The following is a 21,643-nucleotide window of genomic DNA, read 5'->3' as shown; positions in this document are numbered from 1 at the left end:
ATGCGTATTTCGCTTTTTTCCTTTTTCGCGGCAACAACCATGGTGGAGACCCACTTGGTGGGTTCGCTGACCGCCTTTACGATGCCCATTTTTACCATGCTGTGCAGCGTCGATTCTACTTTGTCCTTCATAGCGAAGGGGACACGGTGTGGCACACGGACCACTGGCTCGACCTTACGGTCGACTACAATCTTGTAGTTGTAGGGCAGCTTGCCCAGCTCTTCATCAAAGCGGTCAGGATATTCAGCCAACGGGTCCATTAGGGCCTGCACCTTGTAGATGTCACGGTGGAAGGAGACCAGGCCCAGGTCATGGCATGCTTGGATGCCCAACAGGGTAATGCAGTTGGAATCGAGAAGATAGAAAGTGAGGGGCCGAGAGACCGTAAATGTAAACCATGTAAAGGTTTACTTCTGACACCATGTAAAGATGTGTTATCAACACACTGTGACTTTACTTCTTTTATTCATACTGTGGCATTACAGAGAGCACTAGCTGTACGTGGTCTGTCACGGAAACTAGAGAGCGATATGTGGGTGGGGAGGTTGTAATTATACTTGTGATATGGGGAGTGATTAGTAGTGATGAGGTAACTATATTAAGGGTCACATGCATATATCATCTACAGTTTCCTCCCACATCCCAAATATGTGACAGTCACTCAATTGACCATTGTAATTTGCCTCTAGTGCATAGGTGAGAGGTAGAAGCTGTGAGGGAGTTAATAGAATGAAGGAAGAATGGGCTTAGTATAAAAGGAGTGTTTTTTGCTCGGTGCGGACTCAGTAGGCTGAACGCCTGGGTTCCTTGCTGTATCGGTACGGTGGCGTAGTGGTAAAATTGCTGCCTTACAGGCCAGAGATGCAGGTTCAATCCTGACTGCGGCTGCTGTCTCTATGGGGTTTGACCATTCTCCCTGTGACCTGCGTGAATTTTTTCCGGGTGCTCTGGTTTCCTCCCACACTACAAAGATGAGGAGGTTTGTAGGTTAATTGGCTTGGTAAAATTGTCCATAGTCCGTGTAAGATAGTGTTAGTGTCTGCGGGTCACTGGATGGTGCATACTCGGTGGGCAGAAGGACCTGTTTCCTAAACTAAACAAAATCTCTCCAGCCCTGACTCTATCTCTCCATTTTGTCCTGTGTGGTGGCTCGGTCTTGTCTTTCTCCTGTCCACCACCCCTTCCTATTTCTTTAGATTGCATCTCTTTGCACACGCACTCACTCAAACACGCGTGATTGAGTTCTTCTCATTGCATGTTTTGTACTGACTGTGCCTGTGTGTTTCCTCTTTCTTCAGGTGTGGTGCGGTAGCTTTATTGTGCAAACAGGACTTCAGGTACCAAATGCTGTGAAATCGCTGCAGAAACGTAACAGTGGCACTAGTAGCTCCAATGCTAGCCTAACCTAGAGATCATCACCGAGCTTCCATTTAACTGCACCATATCATGCAAATCCAAGGCTGTGCCTCGAAACTTGCCTTGAAGAAAACCGAAGACTCAATTTGGATTCGGCAAACCAAGGCGTGAAAGTTGGCCTTCTAAAATTTGACGTTATTGAGTCTGGCACTGCCTTCAGAAATGGAATATTGTGATTGGTCTTTCATTTCTGATGAGAACAATTACTAGAAAATTGATTGTAAGCTGTAAATTTTGAAATGGTTTTAAAACTGGACAAACTCGTAGCAGTCAACCATTGGTCAGGCTATTGGGATAGTATGTGATCTTCCTCGAAAGGTAACTTGGCATTTTAATATATTTTGACCTTGGGAAGCATCCTATTGTAAAACAGGGGGTCCCATGGCCCAAGTTTCTCTGCATTCAATGGAGAGGAGAAAATCTCCAGAGCTGGGATCTAAATACAATTATTGTAGCTAATTCTGTACTTGTGCCTTCTGTTCATTTAAAGTCAAGGTACTGGGAATGGCCACCTGGAAATTGGATTATAGAACTGAGACAGTGAAAAGTAATGGGCGTCACGGTAAAATTCCTCAATAGAGCAGATCAAAAGCATTTCCCACCTCCCCCGACTGGATATTACCTACAGTGAATTGTGCATCAAATAATGACTGCACTGCTGAGCCTGAGTAGCCATGATCACGAAGGAAATTCTGAACCCACTTAACTACTTATTGCCGATTTTGCTTTTCATATACCGTTGCTCCGTAGATGGGAAAACAAGATAGTTTAGCCTTGCATTTCCTTTTGGCCTTCACTGTCTCCGCCTCTTGGAAGAGGCGGAGACAGTGGGCTGAGGGAGAGCTGAGAAGGGGAGGAGAAAACGGGGACTATCTGAAATTAGAGAAGTCAATGTTCATACCGCTGGGGTGTAAACTGCCCAAGTGAAATATGAGGTGCTGCTCCTCCAATTTACGGTGATCCTCACTCTGGCCATGGAGGAGGCCCAGGTCAGAAAGGTCGGATTCGGAAAGGGAGTGGGAGTTGAACTGCTGAGCCACCGGGAGATCAGGTTAGTTATTGCGAATCGAGCGGAGGTGTTGGGCGAAGCGATCGCCAAGCCAACGCTTGGTCTCACCGATGTAGAGCAGCTGACACCTAAAGCAGCGGATGCAATAGATGAGGTTGGAGGAGGTGCAGGTGAACCTCTGCCGCACCTGGAAAGAATGCTTGGGTCCTTGAATGGAGTCAAGGGGGGAGGTAAAGCGACAAGTGTAACATTTCCTGCGGTTGCAAGGGAAAGTGCCAGGAGAAGGGATGGTTTGGGTGGGAAGGGACGAATTGACCAGGGACTTATGGAGGGTGCGGTCTCTGCAGAAAGCAGACGGGAGGAAATGGGAAGATATGGCCAGTGGTGGGATCCCGGTGGAGGTGGTGAAAATGTCAGAGGATTATTTGTTGCACGTGATGGCTGGTAGGGTGGAAGGTGAGAACAAGGGGGACTCTGCCTTTGTTACGAGTGGGGGTGTGGGGAATGAGAGCAGAGTTATGGGGTATAGAAGAGACCCTGGTGAGAGCCTCATCTATAGTAGAAGAGGGGAACCCCCGTTCCCTGAAGAATGAGGACATCTCTGATGCCCTGGTGTGGACAACACATCCTGGGTGCAGATGTGGCGTAGATGGAGGAATTGGGAGTAGGGGATGGAGTCTTTACAGGAAGCAGGGTGGGAAGAAGTGAAGTCCAGAAAGCCATGGGAGCCAGTGGGTTTATAGTAGATGTCGATCAGTAGTCTATCACCTGCGATGGAGATAGTAAGGTCTAGAAATAGTAGGGAAATGTCGGAAATGGTCCAGGTGTATTTGTGTGCCGGATGGAAGTTAATGGTGAAATGGATGAAGTCCGTGAGTTGTGTGTGGGTGCAGGAGGTGGCACCAATGCAGTCGTCGATGTAGCAGAGGTAGAGTTTGTGGATAAGACCCTGGTACGCCTCAACCAAAGATTGTTCGACGTACCCTACAAAGAAGCAGGCATAGCTAGAGCCCATGCGCGTGCCCATAGCTACGCCTTGTATTTGGAAAATGCATTAATAATGGCTTGCTGACGTACAAGGCATTTGCTTGCACATATGAAGATTTATTCTTGCCGAAATTGGCAATTTTCAAGAAAAAAATGATTCTGAAGAATCCAGATCCGAAACATTGTTGTCCATTCCATCCAGGGATGCTGCCTGACCTGCCCAGTTACTCCAATACTGTCTGTTTTACTCTTTTTTTTCAAGTAAGTGTTCGTATGTTACTTTATGAAAATAATTGATACAATTCCTCCATGCCCCAGCATATCCTGATATTTTCATACAGTATAGGCCATTCGGTTCAACAAATCGGTACTAGCCCTCGGCATTCCCAAAAGTCTAATTCTTCCAATTGCTCACTTGCATCAACTGTATGTTTTTCCCTTTCCACCCACCAAAAACTGGGTACAATTTACCAGTTACACTATCAACCATCTTTGTAGAGGAGCAGGCTGTCATAAGCATCCCATGTGATCCGAGACGGAGCAAACTCCACACACACACACACACACAACATTTTTAAAACGTGACGCCTGAATTGTGTACTGATTCAGTGTGGTCTACTGTCTTACACTCTTACACTCTTCTGCTATGATTGTGCCTAATGTATAATCGGATTGCTGCTCAACTATATGCAAATAAAATCACCGTACTTGTTACTGCACGTGACACAGGCACTTTTGAAACTGACCGACATTGAGTAAAAACATTAAAGACTCTCACTCATTTTTAAACTGCCAAAGAAATGCACCATGTCCTTTCCTCCTGCTTTGTGGTCAAATTTAGATTATGCTTTGTGAGGCTTATAAGTAAATCCGAACAATCCTGTTAATCATTTTAGAAGACGCCAGCTAAGATTGGTCTTGCTCTGTGTTTGAAGGAGTTGCAGATGCTGGTTTACACCGAAGATAGACACAAAGTGCTGGAGTAACCCAGCGGGTCAGGCAGCATCTCTGGAGAAAAGGAATAGGTGATGTTTTGGGGTCGAGACCGTTCTTTGGGCTCTGTCTGAAGAAGAGTATTGACCTGAAATGCACCGATTCCTTTTCTCCAGACATGCTGCCTGGCCCAGTTGAGTTACTCCCGCACTTTGGTCTCAGTCGTATCTACTTCTGTTGTTTCTAGCCTTAGATGTCTGTGTGAAGGAAAAAGTGCACCCTAAAGCTGAAAATCGAGTTCAAGGCACTCACTATCCACACTTGATTAATATACTGTCATTTGAATTCATGGAGTTAGATTGAAAACAAAATCTGCATTTTTTTAAATATTAAGTGTAAACCATTTTTTTAATGTGAGTGCAAACCAGTCCCATCATTAGTTGTAGAAAGTGTTTTGAGGGAAGGAGAAAATTCTTCCTTGTAAAATTAAAGGAGGACTTAACCTTCTGTTGTTTTACTGTATGTGAATGCAATTAGTCATTTTCCAATTACTGCATGAGTAAATCAAATGGGGATACCAGGCAAGATAAGTAGTGTTCAGGGAACTGGGATCAGCCGGAGTGGCCTGACGCCTTGCCAAATTCTTGCAATTAATAATCAAGTTGTCTGTTAGTGTCAGTTTTCTTGGAGGGAGTTAGGCTACCTGTCCTATTATCTAATTTGGGCTTAAAAGGAGAGTACTATGTTTTTAAACAACTGTATAATTTAATAGTCAGTTTGCAAACACATTTCGTTGCCAGGCATTTAACCTCATGCTGTTGCATTTTAAGAAAATGCAATTTTCCCACCAGCGGGACAAATACTACTGCAATACAATACATTCTGAAAAGCGCAGCTATTGTTTGAGCTGCTTCCTCCCACATAGCCCAGCAGTAAGCCAATTCTGAAAATTCTCCTTTGGCCATAACTTTCTTTAGCCATTATTTGGTCTATTATTATTGATTTTAAGTGCTCAAGGGCATAAGTTCATGTGATGGGAGCAGAATTAGGCCATTTGGCCCATCAAGTCTACTCCGCATTCAATCATGGTTGATATATCTTTCCCTCTCAACCCCATTCTCCTGCCTTCTTCCCATAACCCCTAACACCTGTGCTAATCAAGAATCTTATCAATCTTTGCCTTAAAGATATCCATTGACTTGGCCACAGCCTTCTGTGGCATTGTTGTGTTTAAGGAAAACTCCAGAAATGTGACTTTTATTGATATTGCTATGCGATTTTGGTAAGTTTGCTTATAACTTAGCAAAAAGCTTGCAAGTTTGTTAACTTGCTCAAACGGCTACTCGATGCAAAACAATGTAAATGTAAAAATCATTGTAATATAATGTTGAAGTCTTCAGAGATATTGTTTACTATTTGCTTGACATTGGTTATTGAGATATTAGTGCACCGCTATTTTTATCGCGCTTGAGATCTTTAACAGCTTGCAGTTATGTGGACCCTCTAACGTATTGAAATGACGGAACAGATAATCTGAGTCCTTTCACAGTTTGAATGTGATTTGATCTATAGCAGGACATTTCATCTTTTTTTACAAATTGAAGGCAGCCAAGGTATGCTCTGCCATTTAGCAGCTTGATTCTGTTGGGTTGTAGTGCTTTGCTTAATCAATCTTCAATCATGTCAAATCTAGAACCCCATGGTTGCAATCTGTCCTTTTAGACATTTGGTTACGGGGAGGAATGTACTCCTGGAGACATCCCTGAAACTAGAATATACGATAAACTGCATAATTGTCTTCCAAAACCAAAGTGCCCGCGAAGCCAATGCATCAATCTGGGCGAGACTCCAGGTCCAACTAAAACAAAGCATTGTGCTCAGAAAGTCTACCTCTCGTAAAATGGGTCTGACCTTCTGAAAATGCGAGTCACATAAGAGTTGAGGAGGAACGATGCAAAGCAACTGTCGGGTAAGTTAAATTCTAAATTGTGTTAGAGTGATAGTATGACCGACTATTGATCTTCTGTTCCAGTGATAATTAACTAAATTGTCTGGCAAAAAAAAATCTATTGTGCACAGGAATGGAATTTTGAGGACCTAATATGATGAGTGTGAGGTAGAGCTTGAGAGCCATGGCACTAATTGAATAAGTTGCCATCACTCAGTGACATGCCTGGTGAAGGAGACCCATGTGAGTTAAAATTACCAGCTGGGATCTGTTGAAGCAGCGCTCCTGATTCATTGATTAAATAGAGGAAAGAATATTGATCAGTATTCAAACGAGAATGAGTTCATCTGTTATTGATGATTTTAAAAGCTTTCAGGTTGGGAAGAAGGTAATGGGTTGGGGAACTAAAGTAGTCTATCTTTCTAGCAAAAACAAAGCTATTTTGGAGACTTTGATCTGTGGAATTAACAAGGTACTGTGTTAGAGAATTAACTTTTACTGGATCCCCTTTGTCCCTCAAAATAAACAATTTATCGTTGATGGGGAGTTCTGTTTTTAAAGCAGCAAAATCGTAAATTTACACTGAATTTACATCCATTATATGGCGGTAGTCGTTGTAATTTTATTACTTGAAAAATGCAAACTCTTTTTTGGATAATTAAATTTTAGATGTGAGAATCCAAAACAAAAATGGAAATGCTGGAAGAACTCGGCCAGTCAAGCAGCCTAATCGTTAAGAGAAACTAGTTCAGGTTTCCAGTCATTAACCCAAAAGGTTAACTGGGTTCTCTTTCCACAGATACTGTCTGACTATGTTGTTCCAGCATTTCTGTTTGTTTCAGATTCCAACATCCACAGTTGTATACGGTTTGGTTTTTTTCCCCCCAGTTTTGCCTTCTTGAAATTTAGAATGTTCTTCCTATTTTGGGTAGTGTCCTTTCTTTCCCGTGGGAGATCTTGAAGATTTTCATTCAAAAGAAAACACATATCTATGCCGATTATTTGTTATGTAAGGGGTTCTGCTTCAACAAGAACAGGCTGTGTCTCAACTTGGTGAGCATGTCACTTTTCCATATTTCTGCAAACTAAGAAACACCTCATGCAATTGATGTCAAATGGATAAATGTTTATTATCACATGTGACGTGTTCCAAGAAAACCTGAAACATACGATCGGGCAAGGCAATCAAAACATTATTTCAGAGCGTCAAATACAGTGATTACTGGGAGCAATCTTGGAGATTGCTCAACAAACAACAATTCATATACAGAATTTTCCTTTGATGTGTTGTTTATTGTGGGGGGCACTTCAGCATTTTTTCCTTCTTCCGAATAGTTTTACAACAATTGTAAACCATGCACCCCCAAAAGAGACAACACAGCTCAATTCCACCTTATTTTATTGTTCTAAGATTGTCACTTGTCCCTCGACAACAGAGAACAGAATCTGACTAAAGTATACTGCAGTAAAGTAGACAAAAGTGCTGGAGAAACTCAGCGGGTGCAGCAGCATCTATGGAATGAAGGAAATAGGCAACATTTTGGGCCCAAACCCTTCTTCTGAAGAATGGTTTCGGCCCGAAACATTGCCTATTTCCTTCTCTTCATAGATGCTGCTGCACCCGCTGAGTTTCTCCAGCACTTTTGTCTACCTTCGATTTTCCAGCATCTGCAGTTCCTTCTTAAACAATATACTGCATTAAGTGTCATAAGCACTCTACCTAACCCTTACTGTCTTCTTGAAGCTTTGCAATTTATTTTTGACACGTCAGTGAAATTCTTTGTTTTTGCATACTATGCACAAGGTACCACCTATAGGGTGCAGGCAAAGTATTCATTACAGTCCCCAATGGCCCCTCTTTGTTGTCAGTACCCCTACGCCAGAGCTCTTTGTTGTCAGTACCCCTACGCCAGAGCTCTTTGTTCTAACTCTCGTATCTGAGATCAGGGTGCAAATGGACATGATTTGACCAAGGTTCAGTAATATTGGTATCCATGGAGCAAGTGGCTCTCACTATACATTCAGATGATCTAGCAATATAAGACCTGATTCCATGATGTTATGTTTTCACATTCTGCTAGTGATTGTCTTTAATGAATAAGAGCTTTGTGTTTCTTTGGCATCAAAAAACATTTTTCTAAAGAAAACTTGGAAATCTAATACTGAACCTTGCTGACTGAAGACAAGACAATAAATATGTTGCATTGAACTGGGAATTCGTGCAGTTCCTAAATCTTACTATGTATAATTGTTGTCTTTGTGATAGGCCCAGCAGATCAAACTGCTGGAAACTTCCCAGCTCCTCTTGGTAGTGTGATGTGGGGGATAAAAAGAGATACTTGCAGGGAGAAATATGTCTGGTCTGTGACCTTTCTACAAATTAGTCGAAAGCTTTGGCCAGGTTCCGTTCTCCCATCAAAGGAATTGTATCCAGTGCTGATTGAGTCGTTTTATGGTCACTCCCATTTCAAATATATTAAATTAGATGAACTTAGCCTCTACACCTACTGTTAGTGAATTTGAACATGAGCATTTGAAATAAACTAACAGCACCAGAGACCCGGGTTCGATCCCGACTATGGGTACTGTCTATATGGATTTTGTCCATTCGCCCTGTGATCGCATGGGTTTTAACCGGGTGCTCCAGCTTCCTCCCACACTCCAAAGACATACAGGTTAATTGATAATTTGATTAAAATTGTAAATTATCCCTAGCATGTAGGATGGTGCTAGTGTACAGGGATCACTGGTCAGCGTGGACTTGGTGGGCCGATGGGCCTGTTTTCATGCTATATCTCTAAACTAGACTAAGATAACATGAACTTCTTCATTGTTTGCATTAACAGTCGACATGAAGTTCTATCAGTGGAAAAACATATGCAGGAAAACTTTTGGGAGAGTTTTAGAAAAATAGGTGCAGGAGTCGTTCATTCGGCCCTTCGACTCAGCACCGCCATTCAATATGATCATGGCTGATCATCTAAAATCAGTACCCCGTTCCTGCATTTTCCCCATATCCCACAATTCCTTTAGCCCTAAGAGCTAAATCTACCTCTCTCTTGAAAACATCCAGTGAATTGGCACTCCACTTTTTCCTAGTTAAAACCAAAAGAAGAAGTAATAATAATAATAACTTTATTTATAAAGCACTTTAAACAACTACAGTTGCCACAAAGTGCTGTACATGAGAAATCATGAACAAAAAGCTATTAAACAATTAAAAACCATTAAAAACCGTAAAACGAAGGACTATAAAAAACACACTAAAAATTAAAAGACATTAAAAGCACTAAAAACAGGAGCAATGCCTCAGCCAGTGTCGAAAGCCAAAGAATAAAAATATGTTTTTAGGGAGGATTTGAAGATGGACAGTGAGGGGGCCTGTCTGATGTGCAACGGCAAGGTGTTCCAGAGTGCCGGAGCAGCAACAGAAAAGGCTCTATCCCCTCTGAGCTTCCGCTTAGACCTTGGTACCTCAAGGAGCAACTGATCAGCTGACCTGAGGCACCGGGCAGGAGCATATAGGTGGAGCAGCTCAGAGAGGTAAGGCGGGGCGAGCCCATTCAACGATTTAAAAACAAATAAAATAATTTTGAAATGAACTCGCAAGTGCACTGGAAGCCAGTGTAGGGAGGCCAAAATTGGCGTAATGTGCTCCCTCTTTCGAGTTCCAGTCAAAAGGCGAGCGGCAGCATTTTGAACAAGATGGAGACGAGCCAATGAAGCTCGTGCGACTCCAGAGTAGAGTGCGTTACAGTAATCCAGCCTAGATGTAATAAAGGCATGGATTACTGTTTCAAAATGCTCCCGCTCGAGAATGGGCTTCACCTTTGCCAGCTTCCTTAGGTGAAAGAAGCTGGACTTAACCACCGCGCCTATTTGTTTGTCTAGTTTAAAATCACCGTCCATCCTAAAACCCAGGTTCAAGACGGTTGGCTTTACAGACAATGCCAGTGGACCCAAGTCAACAAAGGGAGGTTCACGGCAGCCATTGGGGCCAAACAAAATCACCTCTGTCTTCTCTTCATTAAGTCCCAGAAAGTTTAAGGCCATCCAGGACTTAATGTCCTCAAGACAAGACAGAAGTGATTTTAAAGAATAGTCTTCCTCTTTCCTGAGTGGCATATATAACTGGCTATCATCCGCATAAAAGTGAAAGGAGATGCCATGCCTTCTTAAAATTGAGCCCAGAGGAAGTAGGTATAAAGAGAAGAGCAGGGGCCCTAAAATTGAGCCCTGTGGAACCCCATATACCAAGGGAGTGGAGGAGGATTCAAAGCCAGCAAGGCTTACCCGCATGGTTCTGTCTGCCAGATAGGACCTGAACCATCCCAGGGCACTGCCACAAATGCCCACTTGGTGCTGTAGTCTGGAAATTAAAATTCCATGGTCCACTGTATCGAAGGCGGCAGATAGGTCCAGCAAGACAAGAACCACATAATTACCTGAGTCGTTTGCCAGGAGGATGTCGTTGAAGACCCTTAGCAGAGCCGACTCTGTGCTATGCATAGCCTTGAATCCAGACTGGAAAACCTCCCGAATATTGTGCTCATCCAGGAAGAGTTTCAGCTGCGCATAAACTACCTTCTCCATGATCTTGGAGATAAAAGGCAACTTGGAGATCGGCCTAAAATTGGACAGATCAGTTTGATCCAGGCCTGGTTTTTTAAGTAGTGGTTGCACTACAGCATGTTTAAAATTTATGGGGACAACCCCAGAACACAAGCTACTGTTTATAATGTACTGTTTATAATTAAAGTACTGCATATTTAATTACAATTTATTGTTGCCTTGCTTTGACCCTTTGCTAGAAACACTCCTACTGATTGGAAGTCATGCCAGTGAATTATGAAATCTTAGGGAGTGAGAGCTGGTAAGGCAGTGATCAGTGTCAATGATTTTAATGGCTGGAGTTGCAAATTAGGTGCATCTCTATCCAGATCTATGCCTTTCAAAGTGTTGTTCTTCGTCAGACATGCAACCTTGCAATAATCATGTTTTTTTCTTGAGTTTCAGTATCACTGGGAAGACATTATAAATCGAATGGATTTCTAACTAGCAATGTGACCATGAATGTACTTATGGTGAACTGATAAAGATCATTCTCACACAAATTTTAAAAAAAATCATTTAACTCCATAAAATGTCTTGGAAGACTTTATTACAAAATAAGTAACAAGTTATAATTAAATATAAATACATGAATTAATATAACCAATAATTACATACAAAATTTGCTTTATTGTATCCCACTGTTACTCTTTGTGCCTCATTATTGAAAGGACACGTGAAGTTCTAACTTTTGCCCAGTGTTAATTTAACTAGGGGGTCAATTCCCCTGTAAATGGCAGAAAAATAAGAGGTTTCCTCCCTTTGATTACACACAGATAAAGAGTTGCATATTTGCATGTATAGAAAACAAAGGCAAGATATTCTGCTAGATATTTCAACGTGCATTATTAGGAAGTTATTTAAGTTCCTAAATATCAGTTACTTCAAGAGCATCTTTACAGAAATCTCTTAAGATAAAATACACAGCACTGCTGGTTACTCAGCTTTTTTGAAAAAGCACACATTATTGTAAATATGGAGTGTTAACTACCACCTCCAGACAATTATGATTCAGGCAAAAATGCAAGAGGAAAGCTGCACTCTTGGGTGAAGCTCACTCTTTTAAGCCTTTTTTTTCTCTGCAATATAATATACACTTTTCTTTATTTAATTAAGGTTGTTGTTGGCACTAAGGAAGAGGACTAGAAAACTATGACCCATTGATCTGTTAAAAATATTAAACATAGCTAAGAAACAATGGGTTTGATTCACACTTGTCATGGATTCTTAATATCTTATCTCTCTTAGCAAAGGTTCTGTAAATTTCCCTTGAAGCGTCACTGCCCCTCCAGATCCCTCTCACTCCTCTGCCCCCAACCAACCAATTGAACAAAACTTCATAATACCAATCCCCTCTTGACTTCCTACAATATATACATGCCAAGACTGATTCCCTCCTTTCAAATTCCTGGAGCCACCCAATTTTAGAGCAGGTGTGTTCCACCCAAGGCTCATTAAACTGTTGTTTTAATAGCATTTAATCCCTGGGGGGAAAAAAAGGATATTTTCTATATTGACAGGCATTAATGAAAAGTTTAATGTGGGAATCTGGTCGTGTGCAGTAGGGTGTTTGTGGAGCAGGTACACTTGATTTGTTAACCTCCACATTTTCTCTTCCCGTTTACAGTCCAGGTTGGGCATCCCATTCATTCCTGGCACTTTAACAAATATACTGCATTATGACATACTTCTCAATTAAATCAGTATTGATACAACAATCATTAAACTAGAAGTACCATGAATACAAATGATCAAACCGTGCTTCAGAATCAAGATTAAATATACAGCTTTTGCAAAATTTTATCATTGAACGAGAGTCAGTTCTTGAAAGTCACATACTACATGCTACATGCTGAAGCATGTCACCTGTAAAGCTCTTATTCAAATTCTTCACCTCTGATTCATGAAAGAAAATGGACCCGAGCAGGAAGTCTCTCAGTCACTATTTGCTGCCCCTTTCTGCTCGAACATTTTGCTGAGCTCTTCGTTAACATCTGGTGGAGAAATGATTTAAATTTTTTTTTTTTTTTTTAATTGTAAATTTCCCCTCTTTTCAGAATTTTGGACTAATGCAGAGACAGATATGGTATTAAGAAATGGACAAATATATGTTCAAATCTACTTTGAGTAAAGTCTTTGAATAAGATGACTGCAGGAGTTTGTGGGTTTTCTCCGAGTGCTTTGGTTGCCTCCCACACACCAAAGACCTACGGTTTTGTCGGCTAATTGACTTCAGTAAAAAATTTAATTTGTCCCCAGTATGTAGGATAGTGTTAACGAATGGGATGATGCTGTATCTCTAAACAACCACCTTTTGTGCACAGTACAACTCCAGCCTTCGAGGTGTTTTCCCTTTGCATTAATGGCATGCACACTACAACAAACAGTTCAGAGAAGCCCAGATCTATACTAAAACCTGCTGGGGGTTTTTTAAAAAAAAATATGTAACGATATTTAAATGTCGTGCGCTCAAAATTGTTAGAGGCACAAACTATTGGATGAAAGAAGAGTGTGTAATTATTGTACAAGGATGTTGAAGTGTGCACTGTAATATCAGCTAACTCACTGGCATCCGTCATGCAGCATACGTTAACAGGTCCTTCAGCCCATCGAGTACCAGACAACCATTAAGCGCCCATTTGCACTAATTCTATGCCAGTCCCATTTTAGTCATCTTGCCTGCCCTCTAATTGTTCACAAATTCTTCCATTGATTACTGGTAAAGAACTTAGTGGTCAATTAACCTACCAAACCACACATCTTGGGGTGCGGGAGGAAATGGGAGCTCCTGGAACCCCATACAGACACAGAGAACGTGCAGACCCCACGCAGACAGCACTCAAACTCATTCTTCGCCAGCTGTACCATTGTGCCACACCTTAAGTTAGGTTGGGATTTTAAGTGCTATTGGCCACTGTGAAACAGATGTTGTGGTTCATGAATCTTTATCAGATGAAATTTGAGATGGGAGGTTAAGGGCTTTCAGAAGGTTCCCTCGACTAATTTCACTGACAGAAAATATTGTGGAATTCATTAACTCCATCCTCAAATTATACGGCACGTATCCCTGGCAGATGAAGATCTGCACACTTGCCACAATAAGATCTTGGTGGGATGTCACAAACAAGGATATCCCAATGCCCACATTACCCATCCTTTCCACTCACCCTGCATTAATCCATGACGATTGACGGGCTGAGAAGGCTTTGCTTGTGGCTCAGTTTTTAGACATGTTCGTGGTTTTTCCTTAGCCATTCCTGCATAAGAAACGAAAAAGCAGATGTTCAAGAAAACAGCACATCCATGGTGTTCTTAGTCAATGTCTCCTTTTGTTTGAAGCAGTATCTTCTAGAGTGACGCTACAATTTATTTATATTTACTTAATAATTGTAAAAGGGCAACATAAATACTTGCAGAGCATCTACAATTCCCGACACTTTAATGGTCCGGGATCAGGACAAATCCAATTTATGCACGGGATGAAAAGTTCAGTTGATTTATTCTTTCCCCAAGAATACAGTGATAAACAGAGAAACAGTTGTCTGATCCTGACCCCTGCTGTCCTTAAACTCACTAGGGCCCTGGTTCCCGTCAGTCTCAAGAAGGGTCCCGACCCAAAATGTCACCTATCTTCAGGAATGCTGCCCGTCCAGCACTTTGTCGCTTTTTTTGTAAACCAGCATCTGCAGTTGCTTGTTACTACATTCTTCCCTTAAACTCATCTGGTTCAGTGAAAAATAATCTTAGCTTTCTCCGTTGCATCCTAAACATAACAAATTATAAAACTGTTTGTATTAATAGAACTGAAATCAAATAGTTTTGGACATCTGCCCTTCTGGCACTGACAAAATCCTGCGTGCCAGATTGCCAGTTTTTAGCAACTAGCAGGAAGAACATCAGATAAATCCTAGCTCATCACCATAGTAATGCAGCACATTGACGCAGTTAGTAGAACTGCTGCCTAACCGTATCAGAGAACCAGGTTCAACCATGACACGGGTGCGGTGTTGAATTTGCATTTTCGCCCTGTGACCATGTGCTTTATTATTATTATTATTATTACTATTTATTTTATTTTTTTTAGACTTCAGATACAGCGTGGCAACAGGCCGTTCGGCCCATTGAGTCCATGCCAACCAGCGAGCACCCTGCACATTAGCACTATCCTACACACTAGGGAAAATTTGCAAAAGCCAATTAACCTACAAAGCTTGCATGTTTGGAATGTGGGAAGAAACCGGAGCACCTGAAGAAAACCCACGCGGTTACAGGGGGAATGTACAAACAGCATATAGATAACACCGAGTCTCTGGCGCTGAATGGCAGCAAGTCTACCGCTGTGCTACTGTACCGCCCCCCAAATTCTTCTTTCTCTGCTTTGCCGTGATTAGAATGAGTTTAAAGATGGTTGGCATGGACTTGATGAGTTGAAGGGCCCGTTTCTGTATTTTATCTCTATGACCCCATAATCCCATGGGATAGGGCAGAATTCCTTTTTTTTTTTTAAACATTAGACCATCCAGTATAGCGGCGACTATGGTTTTGTTTATTCCCCATTCTACAACTTCTAGTCCCTAGATTTTCTATACTTAAGAGGGTGGGAATGGTGAACTTAAGATGCAACTGTAAAACAATTTTTACTTGGTGTACATAGTTAGAATGGAAAAAAACAGGGTGGGGCTATTTAATAAAGGTTTAAGCTCATTTTGAAGATATAATGTTAAAGGGTGTGGTCAAAGTGACTGGGTTAACTATTGGTAGAAATGCAAAAGGTTTGCATCAGCTATCTCCACCTTGCCATCTTCTGGAATTCATATCACGCAACTATGGAAGAAGGAACTAGACATTACCCCACATTATAGTTAGATCATTTTATTGACTTTGCTTATCCCTATTTGACACTTACTTTGTGTATTAACTGGATTTCACAAAAGTGTAATAGTCATAGTGTTATACATTATAGTAACAGCCTTCTCAGCCCACGGTGTCTATGGCAACCATCATGCCTATCTACACTTATCCCACTCGCTGTTTTTATTTAGATTTTAAAATTATAAAATATTTTAATATGCAGGGTGATATACAACACAAGCCTTTAGAAAACCACATGGTAATATACTGTAATAGACCATTCAGTCCCTGGTGTCTGGGAGAGCTTGTTGAAGGAACTTTATAATTAATGCCAATTTCCTCCTCCTCCTCTTCTCATGGTCCTGCCAGTTACTTGGTATGTCATGTCACTTCTTATAGTAATCAACCAATCTGCTTCCTCCACGATCAATGTAGTCTAGTACTTAACAATGAAGAAAATGCAGCACAATTGCATTTTTCATAAATGCAGTTATGATGACCAACCCTTTTTTACCGTACAAAGTTATACGTCTTTGTTTTTGAAGAAAATAATTCACTGTGCACCTTACCAAACCTGTCATGCCACATTCAAAGATTTTTTAATATGCAAAACCTTCATATTCCAGCACCAACGTTAAATGTACAATTTCAAATAGTTTGCAACAAATTAATTTTGTGCCATGGGATCGTAGCCATTGGGACCCAGCTCAAACCATCCCAAATATATAAAAACGCACCTCGAAAAGCAAATCACCAATATGCTTTATGATATTGCCATTTGTTGGCAGATATGCTATCTGCCATCTATTGGCTGGACTCGGTTAATAACATAATTGAAACAAAGTACATCTCGATAGAGAATGAGTTGATGAGGAGTCATTCTGGGCCACCCCTTAAATCTAATTCTTAGTAGACATAGCTGAGACTACTGACATTCATATCCATTCAATCAAAAAATCACAGCACCACACACGGCCCAAGGACCAAAGGTTAATTGTATAAATCAACACAGTATCTGTATAATTAATTTTCTGACATTCCTCTAACCATACAAATATTCTTGTCACCAATCACCAGTAGGATACAATAGTAAATGAGGAATAATTATCATAGATTTCTGCACTGAGACAAGAGGTGGGTTTGCTATTACAGGAAACGTTCACGGTTTCTCGTTCCAAAGATGCCGCAAAACCCAGTATTTCCAACATGTTCCCAGGGTTTTTTTTAAACCAGATTTCCAACACTTAAAAATGTCCTTTCAGTCTCTCCTCCTACCACCTGCGTTCACCAAAGAGAAGAATGATGTGTCCACCAGATGGGGCTCCAAATTCTTCTTGTTCCAAAGGAAAAAAACTTAGAAAAACAAGCATTTCCCAATGAATAGAAATCTATTCTGATGCAAGATATGAAACACTGCTAATAAGCACATTTTGGTCGTTTTTTGGAAATTAAAGGGTACTGCTTTTTTTTATTAAACCAGATGTACTAGAGGACAGAGGATCTAGGAAGACAGTGGAACTGAAATAAATTTGCATTAGGTGAGAAATAGTATTGGGTAGACTGATAAATCCCCAGGGTCTGATGGTCTGCATCCCAGGGCACTCAAGGAGGTGGCTCCAGAAATCATGAACACATTGGTGATCATTTTCCAATATTCTATAGATTCAGGATCAGTTCCGGTGGATTGGAGGGTAGCTAATGTTATCCTACTTTTTAAGAAAGTCCCCCCCACCCCCCCCTCCCCCCTCCCCCCTCCCCCCTCTCCCCCTCTCCCCCTCTCCCCCCCCCCCCCCCCCCCCCCCCCCCCCGCTTCTCATTGATAATGCACAGTAGCTCTCACACCCAAAGTTATTACTTGGGTAGATCAACACAGAGTAACAGCATCATTATGTGGCGTTTTGTTTTGCATGAATGCAACAAAGACGTTCAAAGCAGACTTAGTGCCCCATCTTGGAGTGTGGACCAAGGACCCCAGGAAAACAACATGCCCTTCATGGCAGTCAATAAGGGAACATTTCAAAATTTGCCCTCCATAGAGGACGTGTGCCAGGATAGTTATGCAAGGGGCTACCATTTTAGTTTAAGAGGCACATGGAAGTGCAAGGAATATAGGGATCATGCACAGGCAGATGAGATCAGTTTTACTTGGCATCATGTTTGGCACATATTGTGGGCCAAAGGGCCATTTCTGTGCTGTACTATGTTCTAAACTATAGATTTGATTGCTCACAACACTCAAGGAAAAGGCATGGGACAATTGGAATAGAGGTCAGAATTTCAGTTGGGAATCACAAGGATTAGGTCTTGGTAGAAGAGTTGGCAGTCAAAATCATGGCACTCATGACTTGGCTACATGGGAACTGACCACTAGGATCAAAGCTTTCACATGAACCTTTGTCAGTGTCAAGCAGGTGGGAGAAAACTGGAAACTTAAAATACAAAGCATGTTGGAGAAATTCTCCCCGAAAAATGTGAATAACATGCAACAGTGCAGTTTGGAAACTCAACATAAAATCTTGCCATTGTTGTCGAGTCTACATGTTTTTGGTTCGATAATTGCAGGCTTCTTTGGATTTAGTTTCCTTTTAACTGCGAAGTAAGATTGGAAACATGATCATTGCAGGAACCATAACTTTCAGTGAGAAGGGTAGATGGATAGTGAACATGAAACATTATGTAGACGTTTGCCTGGAGTCCGAGCAGGAAAAGGCAGATTGCATGACCACTTCAAATGGCAGATTTCCTTTGCACACATTTTTTCCTCAGAGGTGTCTTCTCTAATCTGGAATAACTCGAGTTTAAAAGTCTTTGTTCATTATCTTTGTTTGTCCATGGTCAGAATAACTTTTAAGGTCATAAGTGATAGCAGAATTAGGTCATTCGGCCCATCAAGTCTACTCCGCCATTTAATCATGGCTAATCTATCTCTCCCTCTTAACTTCTCCCCATAATCCGTGATACTAATCAAGAATCTATCTATCTCTGCCTTAAAAATATCCATTGCCATGGCCTCCACAGCCTTCTGTGGCAAAGAATTCCACAGATTCACCGCCCTCTGACTAAAGAAATTCCTCCTCGTCTCCTTCCTAAAGGAAAGTCCTTTAATTCTGAGGCTATGACCTTTAGTCCTAGATGACTCTCCCACTAGTGGAAAATCCTCTCCACATCCACTCTATCCAAGCCGTTCACTATTGTGTAAGTTTCAAGGAGGTGCCCTCTCATCCTTGCAAACTCCAGTAGGTACAGGTCCAGTGCCATAAAGCCTTGGTCTTCTCAGAGGCAATACTGACCCTGGTCCCATCATCAAAATAGACTAATATAATTATTATGCTCACCTTGTTGAGGTGTTGTCTTAGTTTCTAATTTTGGGCTTGTAGGCAGCTTCTGATGAATCAGTTCTCCACTTTCAGCGTCTTCCACCACAATACCTGAAGGTAGGAGTAATGGAAATTAACACCAGCATGCAGCTTACAGCGAACACAAGAAGTATCGCAATGTTACCAAGCTGGTCCCCAACTTGAATGTCCCTTTGTCAGTAGGAAGTTGGGAAAATATAAGGAAGCAAGTAATTTTAATCAAACCTTCCTAATGCAAAACAAATACAATTAGATCAGCTGCCAGTTTGCATGCAGTCAATTGAAAGTAAAATCACACTGTTTGTATAGCTAATGGTCGATTTGATCAGTATTTTGCCAGTCAAGATTAAATCACCTCCCTTCTCACAAAGATCGGAAGCCAAAGGGAATAAAATACAGATAAATATTAAAAGAAATGTACACACTCCATCATAAACATTAATTAAGGTGCTCAACTTCAAAACTTCATATTCCTGGGAGTGCATATCTCTGAAGATCTGTCCTGGACCCAATACATTGATGCCTTCGTAAACAAAGCCCATCAACAGCTCCACTTCCTTAGAAGATTGAGGAGATTCGGCATGTTGACAAATACTCTCTGGAACTTCTAAAGGTGGATAGTGGAGAATATAGTAACTGCTTGCATCACAGCCTGGTTCAGCAACTCGAATGCTCAGGAACAAAGAAGATTGCAAAAAGCAGTGAATACTATCCAGTCTATCTGACCTCCCTACATTAAATAAATCTACAGGAGCCACCGACTCAAAAAGACAGCCAACATCATCAGGGACCCACATCACACTGGCCACACTTTCACGTTGGGATGTAGGTACAGGTGCCCGAAAACAAATGCAAAGGTTTAGGAGCAGCTTTTCCCCCCCAAAAACATCAGGCTGTTAAACATACTGTAACAATTCTACAGTCAGTTTGTCAACTGCTGTGGGATCTCCTGTACTGTGCTGTGAGCTAAATAACTCAACTCATTATTGTGTGTATTTACAGGGTTGTGAAGGAAAGTAGATTCATTTCACCAAGTGTTTATATGGGTACAGTAATTTTGAGCATTATCACCCCAAGGTACCGCTATCACTTAGTTAAATACTAGTTAATACAGGCATGCCCTTAATTATAAATCATTCATACTACTCAAAAAGGAACATCTAGAAGTCAGATGACCCAAACCCCAGTATTTGCAGCAATATTTTTACGAAATACAAAGGAGCAGGACTCTGACCTCAAACCTGCTCTGCCACTTAATAAGATCGTGGTTGACCTAACTGCAACCTCAATTTCGCATTGGCACCTATTTCCAATGTTCTTTTGTACTCCTTGGTCAAACATTTATCCACTTCTTCCTTAAAAATATTGAAAGACTCTGCCTCCGTGGCCCTTGCAGGAAGAGACTTTCAAAGACATTAGGGCCTCTGACAGAATATTTTTAAAGTTGTCTATTTTCTATCTTAAATGGGCATCCTCCTTGATTTCAAAGGGTGACCCCTAGTTCTAGATTCTCCCGATAGATTTTCTTCCTGCATCCACCCTCAGGAAATTTAAAGAGGGAATAGTTCATACAGGGGAGATTAAAGATACTTTCCTCCTTTGGCACGTCAATATTGAACCCTAGTCAATTAAATGAATTGTTGGCAAAAAAAACAAAACATCCATTAAGAATTAAAGGACAAAGCATACTCAGATTAATTTCGTAGTCCTCCGGTATTTCTAAAGGCTTCAGAATTCCTTTGGTCTGTTGAATAAAATAGTCGATGATCTCCTGTCTACTGTTGCTCAAGATCTGGAAAATACCAGAACACAAATTGCATGATTGTACTGCAAACTACAAATGTACCATTGTCATAAAGAGGTTGTATTTACATTGCAAGTTACATTACATTGTAAATGGCATCAGGAAGGTCACAAGCAGATATGGTTTAAGACATAAAAAACAGGTATCATTTTTATTTTCCCCTCATGAACAGCTCCTCGTCAGGTAATTTTAAAAGTCTCACCTACATTTTCAAATCCCAACATATTTCTGTAAACTAACCCAGCCCCACAACCTTCCAAGATGCCTCCATTATTCCAATTCTGGGCTCCTAATCATGCCAACATTTCCTAAATGTTTCACTACGTTAGAGGCCCTTGGCAGCAGCTGGCAAGAACATAAGTTCGAAAATTCACTCCCAAGCCTTAGAAGTTATCTTGTGTTTAATACCTGCCCGATAACTAAGAATTTGTTCATCTGCTCAAATATATTCTCAAGCGGCTCAGTACCAAAGTTTTCTAATAGCCCGCTCAAGCAGCCTGGCAGGTTTGCAATATAGTAGATTGCACATATGTTCATTAGATATTGTTCACAATTATTAGAGTGAAACAATGATGAATCACTTCATTTCATCATTACACTAAATGTATTATGTGTGAGTTACCAAATAGATGTGCCGTGGGGAGTGAAATCAGAAGGCATTACCTGTCATGGAGGGTAGAATGGTGGAGATGCAAGAAGGAATTTTTATTTGGCCATTTGAGAAGGTT

General features: G+C 41.2%; 1 protein-coding gene across 1 annotated transcript in view; it reads right to left on the bottom strand.

Annotated features, from left to right (window-relative positions):
* Nucleotides 1-12,804: 12,804 nt before the first annotated feature.
* Nucleotides 12,805-21,643, bottom strand: part of LOC116989332 (signal-transducing adaptor protein 1-like) — a 116,693-nt gene continuing 107,854 nt past the window's right edge. Inside the window, exon 12 of the mRNA XM_033046601.1 lies at nucleotides 12,805-12,898. Coding sequence (XP_032902492.1) covers nucleotides 12,840-12,898 — 59 coding nt within the window. The 3' untranslated portion in view covers nucleotides 12,805-12,839. The remainder of the gene's footprint in view (nucleotides 12,899-21,643) is intronic.

The sequence above is a fragment of the Amblyraja radiata genome, chromosome 29 (assembly GCF_010909765.2).
Source record: "Amblyraja radiata isolate CabotCenter1 chromosome 29, sAmbRad1.1.pri, whole genome shotgun sequence".
Lineage (NCBI taxonomy): Eukaryota > Metazoa > Chordata > Chondrichthyes > Rajiformes > Rajidae > Amblyraja > Amblyraja radiata.
This window is presented reverse-complemented; position numbering and strand designations above follow the sequence as displayed.